Raw genomic sequence first — 19,796 nt, forward strand, 5'->3', positions numbered from 1 at the left:
CAGCTATGGCATTGTGTTGTGTGACAAAACTGCACATTTTAGAGTGGCCTTTTATTGTCCCCAGCACAAGGTGCACATTTTTGTGCATAGGAAACATTTCTGGGATCTTTTATTTCAACTCATGAAACATGCGACCAACCCTTTACATGTTGCGTTTATATTTTTTGTTCAGTGTAGTTATCAAAACTCACTGAATAGAACTCTGGGCTGGCATTGTCTTTTTTTCCCAACCCTACTGGGAGGCACTGTGAAATTAAAGACCGACCGATTCAAGCCTTAACCCATTTGGGAACACGTAATAGAAATGTTCTATTACCCCTTTTCCATCCACCATCAGAAATATTCCGCCTTGGAGCAGATCTCAGATAGTTGGCTCCATAAAATACCAAGGACGAGCCACACGCACACTCAAATTCTGATTCAATATCCTGTAGACATTAAACAGAGATCAGACAGACATCAGAGTACATTAAATATGTTTTAATGAGATCAGTCAGACCTTCTGTAAACAACCTTACAATGTAGAGGGAAGTGACGGAGTGCAAAAATTCTCACCTGCTAACCTGTTGACAGTATGTGGACAGAATCAAAGCCATTCTCTTACATAATCGTTCAACCTGTTTAGGAACACAAACAATCTCAGACGTGGAGAAGCTTTGGTAATGCAAATCATCTAAAAGATCCTCAGGAGACTACAGCATTTGAAACGCAAACCTGCCAAAATAAAAGTCCATTATGAAACTCGAAGCAACGGGAAGTCTTAGGGATGGGAATAGAAAGGAAAATAATTGCAGACAGGTTCTTCCAAGTGTCATCCTTGTTGTAAAGAGAAAATCGAAAGCAATTGAATAAGAAAGAGGAGTAGAAGTGGAACAAAGGGGTATGTAATTGAACTCTTCACATCATTTTAATAGGGCCCACCCACGCCTGCAAATTATCTTGACTTTTCTATTTTATTGCCTGTCATGAACCTGAATCCATGTCATCCACCAGAAAGCCTCACAGGTGCATATCCACATCCTTTTTTGGTCCTAAAGTTATCACTTTGAGGCAAAACGTACTACAAAAAAGAGCAGATATGATTTTACAGTGAAATAAATAACATTAAATAACATTGTGTCAATGTTGTTTTACAAAACCAACCAAGGGTCGAGGCAGGGCAGTGATAACTCTTTCGGGCTGTACAGCAGTTTGTCTGAGGAGAGAGAGAGAGAGAGAGAGAGAGAGAGAGAGAGAGAGAGAGAGAGAGAGAGGGAAGCTGTGGAAGGGGAGAGTTCAGGGTCGTGTTCATTAGGTACCAAACTGAAGAAAACGGACTGATACGGGGAGGGATCTGAACTACCTGAACTTGTACAATAAGAAATGCATGTTTATTTTTTCAGTCGCAAAACATTTTGCTATGGTATGCCCTAATGAACACGACCCAAATGTATCTAGTTACAGTACCTCTGATTGGGTGAATAATATATGCAGTGCATCCAATCTAATGTAGCTGGTTGGACATATAGTAAGGCCTAAAATACAGTTAAAGACTTAACACATACAACCCTATCAGATATGGTTAATAAAACTCTGCATTTCATCATCACCGCTGTGTCATAGCATCAGCATGGTCGAGAGCCTTCTATTACAGGCTCTGGATCTGGCCTGGTTCAGCAGGTACTTCCTGTTAATATACTGGCCTGTATATCAATGCAGTTGCCATTTTGGAGGTCTCATTGTTTTCTGTGGAATGGGGGTTGCCCACTGAGACAGTCACATTGCATCATTTTCAGACATTTTGTTATCAAAAGAGGGCGGTGATGCTAAGTTAAATGTACACAAAGACACTTACAATACTTGAAGGTCCCCTCAGACTTAAGTCAGTGCTGACTTCACAATAAGTGGCATTGATGTTCTGAAAATTGGGGGGAGAGCTAGAACATAAAACAAATACCTGGCTCAGGTATGGACAAAACAAAATGGTTAAAATCGTGATTGAACTTGATTAATAGGAGAAAAGTCAGAATTTGACCAATTCTGCTGATAAGTGGCCTTAAATTAACTTCAATAGGCCTCTGTTACTCATTATATCAAAGTGATAAATTAATAAATAAATACTCCAAATAAATACATATTAGCCACTGGCCAGACCCAGTTTGCTGTACAAAATGTACCTCTCATTCTTATAATACAATATAGGAATAATCTTTGTAACAAGTCTTCCAGTCTGCCTCTCTAGTAGCTAAATTCAAACTTTGTCTCTTTAAAAAAAAAAAAGCAAGTTGGGAGTGTTGTGATGCTCATAAATATTCATATCATTACATAAAACTCTGCTTCTCTCCCTCTCTCTGGTTCTCAGGTCTACCAGAAGTCTCGGCGGTGGTAAGCGTCTGGGTCACAGTACTTGGTCACCACCACCCTGTTGGCAAACTTCCTGCCTGTCAGCGCCTGCATGGCCTTCTGGGAGTCAAACAGCGTCATGAACTCCACAAAGATCTGAGAGAGGGAAAGAAAAGGATAGGAGAGTAGGTGAATGTTCCATACAGAATGGCTCAGACAACCATGTTAAATGTAATTCTACAGCAATCAACTATGATAAATCTTTACACATACACAAAGGAATTATTGCATTGGAAACTTATCTAAAGCCTAGGCAAAAGTGTTATGAAATGCTTGTTTGATGGGAGGTGAAAGGCAAATTTCTTCAATGAATTACATTTTTTATTCAAACATTGTTTACCCCCTTTTTCCCCCCAATTTCGTGATTACAATCTTGTCTCATCGCTGCAACTCCCCAATGGGCTCGGGAGAGGCGAAGGTCAAGTAATGCGTCCTCCGAAACATGACCCGCCTAACAGCGCTTCTTAACACCCGCTCGCTTAACCCGGAAGCCAGCTCCAACAATGTGTCAGAGGAAACACCGTTTAACTGACTACTGAAGTCAGCCTGCAGGCGCCCACCACAAGGAGTCACTAGAGCGTGATGAGCCAAACCCTCCCCTAACCCAGACGTCGCTGGGCCAATTGAGCGCTGCCCTATGGGACTCCGGGTCAAGGCCGGTAATGACACAGCCTGGGATCGAACCCAAGGCTGTAGTGACGCCGCAACACTGCGATGCAGTGCCTTAGACCTATGCGCCACTCGGTAGACCAGGGAATTCAATAATTTAACCTGAACGGATTCACTTTAAAACTGTACAATTTCAGAATGCACACCACACAAACTCTCAACAAACTCCCCCATGCATCATGACCCCTCATCCCCTCCCATCTTAACACCCAGGTACTCCTTTACCCCTCCCCTTGCTCATCTCACCTTCCCAGTGCCTGGGATCTCCAGGCCATCCACAGGCCGGGGGATCTCAATGCTCTTCACCTGTCCGTACTTGCCGCACTCATCCCGGACGTCCTCCACGATCTCCTCGTACTCCTCGTCATCCAGCAGCTCCTCAACAGCCACCATGTTCATCAGGCAGAGGACCTCAGTGGGTAGGCCACCCAGCGAAGCCATGGAGGTGGGCATCAGGCCTGGCACCTGGAGGGTCACCGGGGTCTGGTTCATACCTGTCTGATGGGGGAAGGGTGGGGAGAGGGGTTGGCGATTGGGAAGGTTGAAAGAACATGAGCACTTTTAGAAAACGTAAGAATTTTTTAAAACATTGTTCAATTGCCAATTTGTTTTTGTAATAATAATGCGTCTACTTTGCAGTTGTGCATATGCTTAGTCAATCCGTAGTCAGCTCTGGATTGTCCTCATTAAGTTTTGAAACAAAGCTTGATGTTCTAGGTCAGTCGCCCCCCCAACGCATTTTTTTTTTATATATATACATACAGCTCTGGAAAAAATTAAGAGACCACTGCAAAATATTAAGTTTCTCTGGTTTACTATTTTTGGTATGTGTTTGGGTAAAATTAACATTTTTGTTTTTTTCTATGAACTACTGACACCATTTCTCCCAAATTCCAAATACAAATATTGTCATTTAGAGCATTTATTTGCAGGAAATGACAACTAGTCAAAATAACAAAAAAGTGTTGTCAGACCTTGAATAATGCAAAGAAAATAAGTTCATATTCAACCCAATACTAATGTTTTATCTTAAGAGTTCAGAAATCAATATTTGGTGAAATAACCCTGATTTTCAATCACAGCTTTCATGCGTCTTGGCATCCTCCAAACACGGCGAGTGGAGTTTAGACCAAAAAGTTATATTTTTGTTTCATCAGACCACATGACCTTCTCCCATTCCTCCTCTGGATCATCCAAATGATCATTGGCAAACTTCAGACGGGCCTGGACATGCGCTGGCTTGAGCATGGGGACCTTGCGTGCGCTGCAGGATTTTAATCCATGACGGCGTAGTGTGTTACTAATGGTTTTCTTTGAGACTGTGGTCCCAGCTCTCTCCAGGTCATTGACCAGGTTCTGCCATGTAGTTCTGGGCTGATCCCTCACCTTCCTCATGATCATTGATGCCCCACGAGGTGAGATCTTGCATGGAGCCCCAGACCGAGGGTGATTGACCGTCATCTTGAGCTTCTTCCATTTTCTAATAATTGCGCCAACAGTTGTTGCCTTCTCACCAAGCTGCTTGCCTAATGTCCTGTAGCCCACCCAGCCTTGTGCAGGTCTACAATTTTATCCCTGATGTCCTTACACAGCTCTCTGGTCTTGGCCATTGTGGAGAGGTTGGAGTCTGTTTGATTGAGTGTGTGGACAGGTGTCTTTTATACAGGTAACAAGTTCAAACAGGTGCAGTTAATACAGGTAATGAGTGGAGAACAGGAGGGCTTCTTAAAGAAAAACTAACAGGTCTGTGAGAGCCGGAATTCTTACTGGTTGGTAGGTGATCAAATACTTATGTCATGCAATAAAATGCAAATTAATTACTTAAAAATCATACAATGTGATTTTCTGGATTTTTGTTTTAGAATCCGTCTCGCACAGTTGAAGTGTACCTATGATAAAAATTACAGACCTCTACATACTTTGTAAGTAGGAAAACCTGCAAAATCGTCAGTGTATCAAATACTTGTTCTCCCCACTGTATATAGGGCAGCAGGCTCTAACGTGCAGGGTTGAGTAACCGGGTGGTACCCGGCTAGTGATGGCTATTTAACAGTCAGATGGCTTTGAGATAGAAGCTGTTTTTCAGTCTCTCGTTCCTAGCTTTGATGCACCTGTACTGACCTCGCCTTCTGGATGGTAGCGGGGTGAACAGGCAGTGGCTCTGGTGATTGATGTCCTTGATGATCTTTTTGGTCTTCCTGTGTCATCTGATGCTGTAGGTGTCCTGGAGGGCAGGCAGTGTGCCTGAATTGTGCATCGGTAAATGTTTCTGAGGGTCTTAGGTACCAAGCTGAATTTCTTCAGCCTCCTGAGGTTTAAGAGGTGCGGTTGCGCCTTCTTCACCACACTGTCTGTGTGGGTGGACCATTTCAGATTGTCAGTGATGTGTACGCAGAGGAACTTGAAGCTTTCCACCTTCTCTACTGCTGTCCCATCGATGTGGATAGGGGGGTGCTCCCTCTGCTGTTTCCTGAAATCCACAATCAGCTCCATTGTTTTGTTGACGTTGAGAAAGGTTATTTTCCTGGCCCTACTCTGCCAGGATCCTCACCTCCTCCCTGTGGGCTGTCTCGTCATTGTTGGTAATCAAGCCTACTACTGTTGTGTCATCTACAAACTTGATGATTGAGTTGGAGTAGTGCGTGGCCACGCAGTCATGGGTGAACAGGGAGTACAGGAGGGGGCTAAGCACGCACCTTTGTGGGGCCCCTCTGTTGATGATCAGCGAAGTGGACGTGTTGTTTCCTACCGTCTCAACCTGGGGGTGGCCTGTCAGGAAATCCAGGACGCAGTTGCACAGGGCGGGGTTCAAATCTAGGGCCCCGAGCTTAATGAGCTTGGAGGGTACTTTTGTGACGCTGGGCTATAGTTGTCACACCATGATCTGTTTCACCTGTCTTGTGCTTGTCTCCACCCCCCACCAGTTGTCTCCCATGTACTTATACCTGTGTTTTCTGTTTGTCTTTTGCCAGTTCTTCTGGTCTTGTCAGAATGTTCTCCCGTTTTCCAGTATCTGTAGTTTATGTTTTCCTATCCTCCCGGTTCTGACCATTCTGCCTGCCGTTCTGTCCCTTATTGTGCGGTCTTGGATTACTGACCTCTGCCTGCCCTGGACCTGCCGTTACCCTGCCCCCTGTTTTGTAATAAACATCAAATTCAAACGGTCTGCCTCCTGTGTCTGCATCTGGGTCTTATCCCGAGTCGTGTTAATAGTCAATGAACAGCATTCTGACGTAGGTATTCCTCTTGTCCAAATGGGATAGGGCAGTGTGCAGTGCAATGGCGATTGCATCGTCTGTGGATCTATTGGGGCGGTAAGCAAATTGAAGTGGGTCTAGGGTGTCAGGTAAGGTAGAGGTGATATGATCCTTAACTAGCGTCTCAAAGCACTTCATGGTGACAGAAGTGAGTGCTACGGGGCGATAGTCATTTAGTTCAGTTACCTTTGCCTTTTTGGGTACGGTGGACATTTTGAAGCAAGTGGGGACAGCAAACTGGGATAAGGACAGATTGCTAGGGATGTCGTCTGGGCCGGAAGCCTTGCAAGTGTTAACACGCTTAAATGTCTTCCTCACATCGGCCACGGAGAACGAGAGCACACGGTCCTTGGGAGCGGGCCGCGTCAGTGGCACTGTATTATCCTCAAAGCGGGCGAAGAAGGTGTTTAGCTCACCTGGAAGCAAGACATCATTGTCCGTAATCCGTGATTGTCTGTGACCCTGCCACACACATCTCGTGTCTGAGCCATTGAATTGTGGCTCCACTGTCTCGGAACGGATGTTTTGCCTGTTTGATTGCCTTAAAGAGAGAAAAACTACATGGTTTGTATTCAACCATATTCCCAGTTACCTTGCCATGGTTAAATGCTGTGGTTCGCATCTATCCACAATTTCTGGTTTGGGTAGGTTTTAATAGTCACCGTTGGAACAACATCCCCTATGCACTTCCTGATTAACTCAGTCACTGTGTAAGTGTACATTTTATTCTCAGAGGCTACCCAGAAAATATCCCAGTCCATGTGATCAGAACAATCTTTTAACATGGATTCCGATTGGTCAGACCAGCATTGAATAGACCTTCGCACGGGTACTTCCCGTTTGAGTTTCTGCCTATAGGAAGGGATGAGCAAAATCGAGTCATGATCTGATTTGCCGAAGGGAGGGCGGAGGGAGGGCCTTGTAGGCATCTCGAAAAGGCGAGTAGCAGTGATCTAGTGTTTTCCCTAAACTAGTACTACAGTCAATGTGTTGATAGAACTTCGGTAGCATTTTCCTCAAATTTGCTTTGAGTCCAGTGTCGTTCATTGAGGGCATACACTGAACATTAGCAAGTAATATACTCAGAAGCAGTGGATGGTGTACCCGCCTCCTGAGTCGGACTAGAAGTCCACTCTAATTACCTCTTCTCCACCGGCGGCGACTTGAAGCAGTCTCTGGGGGGTACGAACAAAGGATCCAATTTAGGAAAGTTGTATTTCTGGTCATAATGCTGGAAAGTTACCGCCGCTATGATATCAAAAAGTTATTTCCGGCTGTATGTAATAACACAAAACCATTTCTGGGCTAATAATGTAAGAAATAATACATAAAAAAAACAAAATACTGCAAAGTTGTTTAGGAGCTAGAAGCAGAGCTGCTATGTCTGTTGGCGCCATCTTGCTATGCAAGATGTCTCTTCAGAGATGTTCGATCGGGTTCAAGTCCGGGCTCTGGCTGGGCCACTCAAGGACATTCAGAGACTTGTCCCAAAGCCACTTCTGCATTGTCTTGGCTGTGTGCTTAGGGTAGTTGTCCTGTTGGAAGGTGAACCTTTGCCCAGTCTGAAGTCCTGAGCGCTCTGGAGCAGGCTTTCATCAAGGATCTCTCTGTACTCTGTACTCCGTTCATCTTTCCCTCGATCCTGACTAGTCCTCCCAGTCCCTGCCTCTGAAAAACATCCCACAACATGATGCTGCCACCACCATGCTTCAACGTAGGGATGGTACCAGTTTTCCTCCAGATGTGACGCTTCGCATTCAGGCCAAAGAATTCAATCTTGGTTTCATCATACCAGAGAATATTGTTTCTCATGGTCAGAGTCCTTTAGTTGCCTTTTGACAAACTCCAAGTGGGCTGTAATGTGCCTTTTATTGAGAAGTGGCTTCCATCTGGCCACTACCATAAAGGCCAGATTGGTGGAGTGCTGCAGAGATGGTTGTCCTTCTGGAAGGTTCTCCCATCACCACAGAGGAACTCTGGAGCTTTGTCAGTGACCATCGTTTTCTTGATCCCCTCCCTGACCAACGCCCTTCTCCCCTGGTTGCTCAGTTTGGCCGGGCGGACGGCTCTAGGAAGAGTCTTGGTGGTTCCAAACTCCTTCAATTTAAGAATGATGGAGGCCACTGTGTTCTTGGGGACCTTCAATGCTGCAGACATTTTTTGGTACCCTTCCCCAGATCTGTGCCTCGACAATCCTGTCTCGGAGCTCTACGGAAAATTCCTTCGACCTCATGGCTTGTGTGCCTTTCCCAATCATGTCCACTCAATTGAATGCACTGTATGTGCGCGTGTGTGTGTGTATTTACAGTACCAGTCCAAAAGTTTGGACACCGAATCATTCAAGGGTTTTTCTTAATTTTTTACTATTTTCTACATTGTAGAATAATAGTGAAGACATCGAAACTATGAAATAACACATATAGAATCATGTAGTAACCAAAGTAGCCACCCTTTGCCTTGACGACAGCTTTGCACACTCATGTTTTCCCACGTTTTGTGCCTTACTCACACATTTTTCCCTCATTCCGTCTTCCATTTCAAAACGTTTTCTACCGTTTGCTCCTTTTGAACAGCACCCAGTTGTAAAGTGTGCCTCTACTTGTAGTCTATCATCTCTGCTACTCACCAGAGCTGCGTTCTTGGCCCCAACACTGGCTCTCTGGACCAGGAGCTTCTTGTCCCCCAGCTGCATCCCATTCAACCCTGCAATTGCCTGAGACAGCAAACAGAGTTAGAACAGAGGGATGCATCACAATAGTCAAAATTAGTTTCCTATCCACATCTCCTTTCCTTCAACATCGCTGATCTGCTAAGGCTGGACGGGTGACAGCAATATGGAAAACGACTACTATGAGATTGGCTTTCACCTGGCCAGGTATATCAGATCAGTGCGGATTAAAGACAGACAGGGTAGCCACGTTGCACTATTGACATGCAGCCCAACAGTCTGTGGCCTTATGTTAACCTCATATCTATAACAAGAAACATATTGCACACAGCAATACAGGTGCAATATCTGACGCTGACCTGGTCGTTCAAATTGACGTCCACATATTCACAGAAGGCGTAGCCCTTGGAGAGGGCTGTGGCGCTGTCTTTGACCAGGTTGAAGGCCTTCAGAGGACCAAAGGAGGTCAATAGCTCTTTTACCTGGGGGGGAGGGGGGGGGGGACAGGAAAACACAAACAAATAACAAAATAATATGAGGGGATGGATTGCTCTATCAGTAATATTGTCTGAACTAAAACAAATTAATTCTCGACCTTGATGATTGACAAAAATAAACAGTAGTACGAAATGTATTGATCATTCTAGAGACTTGGAAAGAAGGACTTGAATAAGTTAGAAAGGACTGACCTGATCATCATTAAGGTAATTTGGCAAGCCACCGATGAAGAGTTTGTGGGCTGAGTCTGGCACCACGGTCGAAACCACTCCTAATCCAAGCAACAGTGAGAAATAGGCTTGAGACATTTTTGATTGAAAATCAGAGGATTCAACTGGGTCAACAATCTTTTGAAAGACCCACCTGGTACATAGACACTGGGGCTCTCACTCATGCCGGGCAGGGGCTGGTAGTCGTGAGGCCGTCTGATCTTCAGGCTCTGACCCTGGAAGATGATGCCGTCAAAGGCCATGGCCTGGGTCGTTTCGTCCACTGAGCGGAACTGGAAGAGGAACAGGTAGAGAGAAGGTCAACATTATGACGTGCTATTGCAGAAGCATGCAGAACTCAACGATACTTCAGCACTCAGGACGGCAACTGTTAGCGGGCAATGCAAGTTAGCTAATAACTGCCATCCATGATCTACATGTATTTTATGCCATTTCACGTTTATACTAAATACACTTTAGTTGAGCACACACCTCGAGGAAGGCAAAGTTCTTGTCCTGGTTTATCTGTACAGCTAGAACAGGGTTGCCAGGGGCCTGGGTGAGTCCGCCAAGGCACATCTGGGCATTGAAGAAATCCATCATTGCCTCCTATTGACACAACATGGACGACCACTTATACGTTTTTCAGTGGGGAAGGCAGAAATACACAGAATCAGCCTGGTCGAGAGCCTTCTATGACACAGTAGTGATGATGAAATGCAGTTATTTTTAACCATATCACATAGGGTTGAGGTGTGTGGCGGATGAATCAGAATTAGTTGGGTAACATAGATAATTAAGATGTTTTATTTGCATAATATGCTTATGTGAGATACTTGTCATTAGAATGTATCCTTTTGGACTATAGTGTTGGCAGTTGCACACAGTTGCACCCCTAAGCTGGGGCTCAGTCACCTGGGGCCCAGAGAGGGGAGAGGTCAGGCTTGTCTTTCACATGTCCCTGGTGCTATGCAGAATATCAGGAAGGGAAGAGGACAGAATGGAACATTGTCTTCATATGTGAATGTGTCTTTACCTATTCTTAAACCATGTGAAGGAATGGCGTGATTAATGGGGAACCAATTACTTGTCTCCACAATGTCTGTGCGCCAGTCACAGTCCTTTTCCCATAGGGGGGAGGTGTATGGCAGTGTCTGGAAACATTGTATGTTCTCTCTGATCTTACACTTATCCTGGGATAGTTTATGACCTGGAGGCTCACTCCCCTCAGTGAGCTTGTCCAGGAGTGGGGTTTACTTGAGATGGAGTATCTAGAGTATTTAGAGTTGATAATTGATATATGCCATTGGATGAGTTGGTGTTTTTGTACTATGAAGTACAAGGAACAAGATTAGAACCTCGTCTGAGGGGCCAAACTGAATGATAATTTATAGCAAATGTTATCTGGCTAAGGGATACTCCTTTCTCAAGAAAAAGTATTTCTTTGTGAACTGTTCCTAAGATCTGTGATTCGTCAGTGTAAGTTGAGAGGGGTGTAATCTTGGCTATAAAAGATTTTTGTACTTTTCTGGTGGTACTTCTCAACGGTTCATTAGAAATAGTGAATTGTTGAAAGTCAAATGCTATTGCAAAGCTTATTATTATTAAAGATGTAGTTTAAGTATAACTCTGACTGGTGTGTAGTTTGTAATTCTCCTCATTTGGTAAAGCAGAAATATGCCACCACAGGCGTTAGTCTTTAACTGTATTTTAGGCCTTATGTCCGATCAGCTACACTGAACAAACGCAACAATTTCAAAGATTTTACAGAGTTACAGTTCATTAAAGGAAATCAGCTAATTGAAATAAATTGATTAGGCTCTAATCTATGGATTTCACATGACTAGGAATACAGACATGCATCGGTTGGTCACAGATACCTTTAAAAACAAAAGCCATCCCAAACATGCTCAATGGGTGACATGTCTGGTGAGTATGCAGGCCATGGAAGACCTGGGACATTTTCAGCTTCCAGCAATTGTGTACTGATCCTTCTGACGTGGGCCCGTGCATTATCATGCTGAAACATGAGGTGATGGCGGCGGATGAATGGCTCGACAATGGGCCTCAGGATCTTGTCACGGTATCTGTGCATTCAAATTGCCATCGATAAAATGCAATTGTGTTTCTTTGTCCGTAGCTTATGCCTGCCTATACCATAACCCCACCATGGGGCACACTGGTCACAACATTGACATCGCCCATACAACGCCATACAAGCTGTCTACCATCTGCCTGGTACAGTTGAAACCGGGATTCATCCGTGAAGTGCATACTTCTCCATCGTGCCAGTGGCCATCAAAGGTGAGCATTTGCCCACTGAAGTCGGTTACAACACCAAACCGCAGTCAGGTCAAGACCCTGGTGAGGACGACGAGTACTAAGATGAGATCCCCTAGACGGTTTCTTAAAGTGCTGAAATTCTTCAGTTGTGCAAACCCACAGTTTCATCAGCTTTCCGTGTGGCTGGTCTCAGACAATCGCGCAGGTAAAGAAGCCGGATGTGAAGGTCTTGGGCGGACGTGGTTACACGTGATTTGCGGTTGGAGGTACTGCCAAATTCTCTAAAAACGATGTTGGAGGCGGCTTATGATAGAGAAATTAACCTTCTATTCTCTGTCAACAGCTCTGGTGGACACTCCTGCAATCAGCATGCCAATTGCATGCTCCCTCAAAACTTGAGACATCTGTGGCATTGTGTTGTATGACAAAACTGCACATTTTAGAGTGGCCTTTTAGGTGCACCTGTGTAATTATCATGCTGTTTAAAATCAGCTTCTTGATATGCCACACCTGTCAGTCAGGTGGATGGATTATTGTGACAAAGAAGAATGCTCACTAACAGGGATGTCAACACATTTGTGTACAACATTTTAGAGAAATAAGTTTTTTGTGCATATGGAAAATGTTAGGGATATTTTAATTCAGCTCATGCAACATGGGACCAAGACTTTACATGTTGCTTTTATATTTTTGTTAGGCTACAGTTGAAGTCGGAAGTTTACATACACTTACGTTGGAGTCATTAAAACTCATTCTTCAACCACTCTAACATTTCTTGTTAACAAACTATAGTTTTGGCAAGTCGGTTAAGACATCTACTTTATGCATGACAAGTACTTTTTCAAAAAAATGTACAGACAGATTATTTCACTTATAATTCACTGTATCACAATTCCAGTGGGTCAGAAGTTTACATACACTAATATTGACTGTGCCTTTAAACAGCTTGGAAAATTCGAGAAAATTATATCATGGTTTTAGAAGCTTCTGATGGCTAATTGACATCATTTGAATCAATTGGAGGTGTACCTGTGGATGTATTTCAAGGACTACCTTCAAACTCAGTGCCTCTTTGCTTGACATCATGGGAAAATCCAAAGAAATCAGCCAAGACCTCAGAAAAAAAATTGTAGACCTCCACAAATCTGGTTAATCCTTTGGAGCAATTTCCAAACGCCTGAAGGTACCACGTTCATCTGTACAAACAATAGTACACAAGTATAAACACCATGGGACCACGCAGACGTCATACCGCTCAGGAGGGAGACACGTTCTGTCTCCTAAAGATGAATGTACTTTGGTGTGAAAAGTACAAATCAATCCCAGGACAACAGCAAAGGACCTTGTGAAGATGCTGGAGGAAACAGGTACAAAAGTATCTATATCCACAGTAAAACAAGTCCTATATCGACATAACCTGAAAGGCCACTCAGCAAGGAAGAAGCCACTGCTCCAAAACCTCTATATAAAAAGCCAAAATACGGTTTGCAACTGCACATGGGAACAACGAGCGTACTTTTGGAGAAATGTCCTCTGGTCTGATGAAACAAAAATATAACTTTTTGGCCATGATGCCCATCGTTATGTTTGGAGGAAAATGGGGGAGGCTTGCAAGCCGAAGAACACCTTCCCAACCGTGAAGCACAGGGGTGGCAACATCATGTTGTGGGGGTGCTTTGCTGCAGGAGGGACTGGTGCACTTCACAAAATAGATGGCATCATGAGGCAGGACAATTATGTGGATATATTGAAGCAACATCTCAAGACATCAGTCAGGAAGTTAAAGCTTGGTCGCAAATGGGTCTTCCAAATGGACAATGACCCCAAGCATACTTCCAAAGTTGTGGCAAAATGGCATAAGGACTACAAAGTCAAGGTATTGGAGTGGCCATCACAAAGTCCTGACCTCAATCCTATCGAAAATTTGTGGGCAGAACTGAAAAAGCGTGTGCGAGCAAGGAGGCCAACAAACCTAACTCAGTTACACCAGCTCTGTCAGGAGGAATGGGCCAAAATTGACCCAACTTATTGTGCGAAGCTTGTGGAAGGCTACCCGAAACGTTTGACCCAAGTTAAACAATTTAATGCTACCAAATACTAATTGAGTGTATGTAAACTTCTGACCCACTGGGAATGTGATGAAATAAATAAAAGCTGAAATAAATCCTTCTCTCTACTATTATCCTGACATTTCACAATCCTAAAATAAAGTGGTGATCCTAACTGACCTAAGAAAGGGAATTTTTACTAGGATTAAATGTCAGGAACGTGAAACTGAGTATAAATTTAATTTGGCTAAGGTGTATGTAAACCGACCTCAACTGTACATTAGATTGGGTAAATAATATATGCAATAATATATGCAATCAGTAACTGGATCTGAAATTGATAAATCTGGTTGTGTTCTTTAGGGCAGACTGCAGCTATTTGTCAAGTGTTGCATTGACTTCACTTGCTATGGTAGCTGATGTGTATAGTCATCAGCATATACAGAGAGACAGGCTTCACTCAGAGCCAGTGGCAAGTCATTAGTAAAGATCGGTGGGGAAAAAACATCAGTCTGCTTCATGTGAATTATATAACCTTTTCACACCATCATGCCAACCCAAACCGTACTGCAACTATGTTGAATGCTTAACCAGGCCAGCACAGTACAGCTCAGCTTGGCTCTGCTCAGTAGTGTAGAAAGGGTAGCAGTTTCCCCATTACCTACCTCTATGATGCCAAACGGTATGTTGCCTACGTAGAGCCTCCTGGCCTGCCTGGTCATTTGGCTGCCCACCACTGGTACAGAGGTGGGGGCGGGGGGCAGCCCCTCTGGAGTTATCATGGTGGGCAGCAGGGCCGTGGCTGGGATCTGGCCAGCAGCTGAGAGAGGAACATGGACTCAAGTTAGATATGAGTCTAACGGAGAAGAAAAACTCAACACCTGCTCTTTCCATGACACAGGCTGACCAAGGGACTCCAGGTGAAAGCTGTGATCCCTTATTGAAGTCAAAGAGTAGATGAAGGGGAGGTGACAGATTAAAGAAACGTTTAAGCCTTGAGACATGGATTGTGTGCCATTTAGAGGGTGAAGTGGGCAAGACACAAGATTTAAGTGCCTTTGAACGGGGCATGACAATAGGTTCGAGGCGCAGCGGTTTGGGTCGAGAACTGCAACGCTGGTGGGTTTTTCGCTCAACAGTTTCCCGTGTATATCAAGAATGGTCCACCACCCAAAGGACATTTGGGGGGGGGGGGGGGGGGGACACAATATTAAGAAGGTGTTCTTAATGTTTTGTACACTCAGTGTATGTATGACTATATACAGTGCATTCGTAAAGTACTCAGACCCCTTCCCTTTTACCACAATTTGTAACGTTACAACCTTATTTTTTCTCCTCATCAACCTACACACAATACCCCATAATGACAAAGTAAAAAAATATTTTTTTAAATGTTGGCAAATATATATATTTTTTAAATAACAAATAAAATATAACATTTACATAAATATTCAGACCCTTTACTCAGTACATTGTTGAAGCACCTTTGGCAACAATTACAGCCTCGAGTCTTCTTGGGTATGACACTACAAGCTTGGCACACCTGTATTTGGGGAGTTTCTCCCATTCTTCTATGCAGATCCTCTCAAGCTCAGGTTGAGAGACTTGTACCGAAGCCACTCCTGCATTGGCTTTGCTGTGTGCTTAGGGTCGTTTTCCAGTTGGAAGGTGAACCTTCGCCCCAGTCTGAGGTGGTTCCAAACTTCTTCCATTTAAGAATGATGGAGGCCACTGTGTTCTTGGGGTCCTTCACTGCTGTAGAAATGTTTTGGTACCCTTCCCCAGATCTGTGCCTCGACACAATCCTGTCTCAGACCTCAACAGACAATTCCTTTGACCTAATGGCATGGTTTTTGCTCTGACATGCACTGTCAACTGTGGGACCTTACATAGTGTGTGCCTTTCCAAATAATGTCCAATCAATTGAATTTACCACAGGTGGACTCCAATCAAGTTGTAGAAACATCTCAAGGATGATCAATGGAAACAGGATGCACCTGAGCTAAATTTTGAGTCCCATAGAAAAGGGTCTGAATACTTATGTAAATAAGGTATTTCTGTTTTAAATTTTTAATAAACTTGCAAATGTCTAAAAACCTGTTTTCGCTTTGTCATTATGGGGTATTATTGTGTGTAGATTGATAAGGATTTTCTTAAATTACATGTAATCAATTTTAGGATATGGCTGTAACATAACAAAATGTGGAAAAAGGCAACGGGGTCTGAATACTTTCCAAATACATTGTATTTATGTACAGTTGAAGTCGGATGTTTACATACACTTAGGTTGGAGTCATTAAAAAACTCATTTTCTACCACTCCACAAGCTTGACACAAGTAATTTTTCCAACAATTGTTTACAGACAGATTATTTCACCTATAAATTCACTGTATCACAATTCCAGTGGGTCAGAAGTTTACATACACTAAGTTGACTGTGCCTTTAAACAGCTTGGAAAATTCCAGAAAATTATGTCATGGCTTTAGAAGCTTCTGATAGGCTAATTGACATCATTTGGGTCAATTGGAGGTGTACCTGTGGATATATTTCAAGGCCTACCTTCAAACTCAGTGCCTCTTTGCTTGACATCATGGGAAAATCTAAAGAAATCAACCAAGACCTCAGAAAAAAAATTGTAGACCTACACAAGTCTGGTTCATCCTTGGGAGCAATTTCCAAATGCCTGAAGGTACCACGTTCATTTGTACAAACAATAGTACAAAAGTATAAACACCATGGGACTACGCAGCCGTCATAACGCTCAGGAAAGAGACGCATTCTGTCTCCTAGAGATGAACGTACTTTGGTGCAAAAAGTGCAAATCAATCCCAGAACAACAGCAAAGGACCTTGTGAAGATGCTGGAGGAAACAGGTACAAAAGTATCTATAGCCACAGTAAAACAAGTCCTATATCAACATAACCTGAAAGGCCGCTCAGCAAGGAAGAAGCCACTGCTCCAAAATCGCCATAAAAAAGCCAGACTGCGGGTTGCAACTGCACATGGGGACAAAGATCATACTTTTTGGAGGAATGTCCTCTGGTCTGATGAAACAAAAATAGAACTGTTTGGCCATAATGACCATCGTTATGTTTGGAGGAAAAAGGGGGAGGCTTGCAAACCGAAGAACACCATCCCAACCGTGAAGCACGAGGTGGCAGCATCATGTTGCGGGGGTGATTTGCTGCAGGAGGGACTGGTGCACTTCACAAAATAGATGGCATCATGTGGAAGAAAAATGATGTTGATACATTGAAGCAACAGCTCAAGACATCAGTCAGGAAGTTAAAGCTTGGTCGCAAATGGGTCTTCCAAATGGACAATGACCCCAAGCATACTTACAAAGTTGTGGCAAAATGGCTTAAGGACAACAAAGTCAAGGTATTGGCCATCACAAAGCCCTGACCTCAATCCTATAGAACATTTGTGGGCAGAACTGAAAAAGCGTGTGAGAGCAAGGAGGCCTACAAACCTGACTCAGTTACACCAGCTCTGTCAGGAGGAATGGGCCAAAATTCACCCAACTTATTGTGGGAAGCTTGTGGAAGGCTGCCCAAAACGTTTGACCCAAGTTGAACTATTTAAAGGCAATGCTACCACATACTAATTGAGTGTATGTAAACTTCTGACCCACTGGGAATGTGATGAAATAAATAAAAACTGAAATAAATCACTCTATTATTCTGACATTTCACATTCTTAAAATAAAGTGGTGATCCTAACTGACCTAAGACAGGGAATTTTTACTCAGATTAAATGTCAGGAATTGTGAAAAACTGAGTTGAAATGTATTTGGCTAAGGTGTATGTAAACTTCCGACTTCAACTGTGTACGTATTAAGTGAGAGGGACTGAGTTTAATATTTTCATACAAAATCGCATTAACAGCCTTTGCTTTTGAGCAAAAATAATACGGACCATGATGTGACACTATTATAGTGAGTGCTGACAAGTACTGACAAACTGACCCTGCATAGCCTTGTACTGCAGGGGAGTGATATGCTCGAAGCCTGGTGCCGGGACATCCCAGTACTTCCTCACTTTCTTCTTCTTCTCTCTGTGCAGAGCTGGAGAGCGACTGTAGGAGAGAGACAGGAGGGGACAGGAGAGATGGACATATAGCCTTGCAATGCAGAGACCGTGTGGACGGAGGTTAATGGATAGCACAAAAGTATGGGAATCAATGGGATATAAAAATACATTTTGGATTGATAGAGTTCGAAGAGCAATGTGTTATAACTATCTACCTGGCATCTACATGCTCCCATTTGTATATGGTTTAAACATCAGACATTTACCATAATATAAGCCCCGATTTCAAAGCAAGCCTCTGACCATTATAGATCCAAGTCGTCTCCCCTTACCTTGACCTTGTTTGTATTAAGAACCATTCTAACATTAGAACACTCAACAACCACCAAGTATATTACTTAACTAACAGATGGACAGCTGACTCATAATTAGCAGTTCAACTTTTATAGTGTCATGCACGTCACTGTCTGCTGTAATACTGTACCTCACAGCAGTCTCTTGGGATTGTTTTTGAGTCTGTATGCTGAAATAACAGTTAAAACAAGGGTGTTTTGTTAATGCTTGCATAAAGGTGGGGAAAGAAATAGTTGAAACCAGTCAATGATCCACAGAAAGCTATTCACACAAAATGGAAGTGCAACTCATTTCAAATACTTGTACAGTATCCACCTGCGCCTGTGTCGACGGCGTTCCTTGCTGTCGCTGCGGCTTTCCCTGCTCTTCCTGCTTTCCCGGCACCTCTTCTTCCTCTCTCGGCTGAGACTGCGGGACGAAGTACGCCACCCATGCCGATTCTCCTTGTCCCGCTCTGAAGGGGGAAAGAGGGAGGAAGAGGCGGCGAGCAGGGGAGAGTCACAGTGACAAAGTCACAGGATCCCTTAGTTGCAGCAGGAGAGAAAAATCCTTATGTATACTGCTTAAAAAAAAGTAATATGCACAAGTATATACTACTACTCCTGTTATAGCTAACGTTAGAGTTAAAAGGCAATTGCCATTCACGCTGTCAACATGCAGAGAAAGCACATCTGTAGGCATATCTGTAACACTATTCCCTGATTCTACATTGCATAAACGTGTCCTGGTATAGTACCCTTTATTTAAGATAACTGATGGTGAGCGTGGTGCAGTTAATAAGAGCAGAAGTCATGGACAGGTCCCACATTTCTTTAAATTCTCTCCCGGAAAGAAAAAAAAAACACTAATCAGGCAGATGTAACTAGCTATTCTGTGATGGCTAGCGGGTCAATCAGTGCCCTTTGTCGTACATTGCGAGCAGACGTGCCAGCAAGTGAGTCTGTATGTGTCATAAATTAATATTGTTTTGGTTAACAAATCATAGGCCTAGTGCAAGCAGCTAGCTGACAGCAATGTAGTGACAGCGAGCTACTGTTATGCTAGCTCGCTATAATAATCTCTAAGAGCTAGCCGGTCAAATTAACCTTTACTATAGGATGAATGGGCAACACTCACCTTTCTTATTTTCAGTCAACAATCTCTCGAATTCATCAAAATCCGACATTTTAGGCCTAGATTAGATGACTTATCTTGTTAGTTTAGCTACCAAGGCTACAAATAAACACAGCTTGTTTGAATCAAGACTGGAGACAGGAAATTAGGACGCCCTCTGTCGGCATGGAATAATACTGCTCTAGTGTGTGCGGAACAGAGGCATTGTGCGGAACAGAGGCCAGTTAAAAAGACAGACATATTTCTTAAATGTATTATCTAGGAAGACAGATACCAACTACTA

At 43.5% G+C, this 19,796-nt stretch overlaps 1 protein-coding gene across 1 annotated transcript; it reads right to left on the minus strand.

Moving 5' to 3' along the window:
- Positions 1–465: 465 nt before the first annotated feature.
- On the minus strand, positions 466–19,675 carry LOC129831293 (splicing factor U2AF 65 kDa subunit-like). Its single transcript, XM_055894552.1, has 12 exons — positions 19,517–19,675; positions 18,716–18,854; positions 18,531–18,569; positions 17,983–18,092; positions 14,680–14,834; positions 10,176–10,292; positions 9,838–9,976; positions 9,666–9,745; positions 9,336–9,458; positions 8,935–9,021; positions 3,298–3,549; positions 466–2,478 (listed from the first exon to the last, which is right to left on the minus strand). Exons 1-12 carry the CDS (start codon positions 19,563–19,565, stop codon positions 2,344–2,346), a joined length of 1,425 nt encoding a protein of 474 aa, XP_055750527.1. The 5' UTR covers positions 19,566–19,675; the 3' UTR covers positions 466–2,343.
- Positions 19,676–19,796: the final 121 nt, after the last annotated feature.

The sequence above is a fragment of the Salvelinus fontinalis genome, chromosome 32 (assembly GCF_029448725.1).
Source record: "Salvelinus fontinalis isolate EN_2023a chromosome 32, ASM2944872v1, whole genome shotgun sequence".
Classification (NCBI taxonomy): Eukaryota; Metazoa; Chordata; class Actinopteri; order Salmoniformes; family Salmonidae; genus Salvelinus; species Salvelinus fontinalis.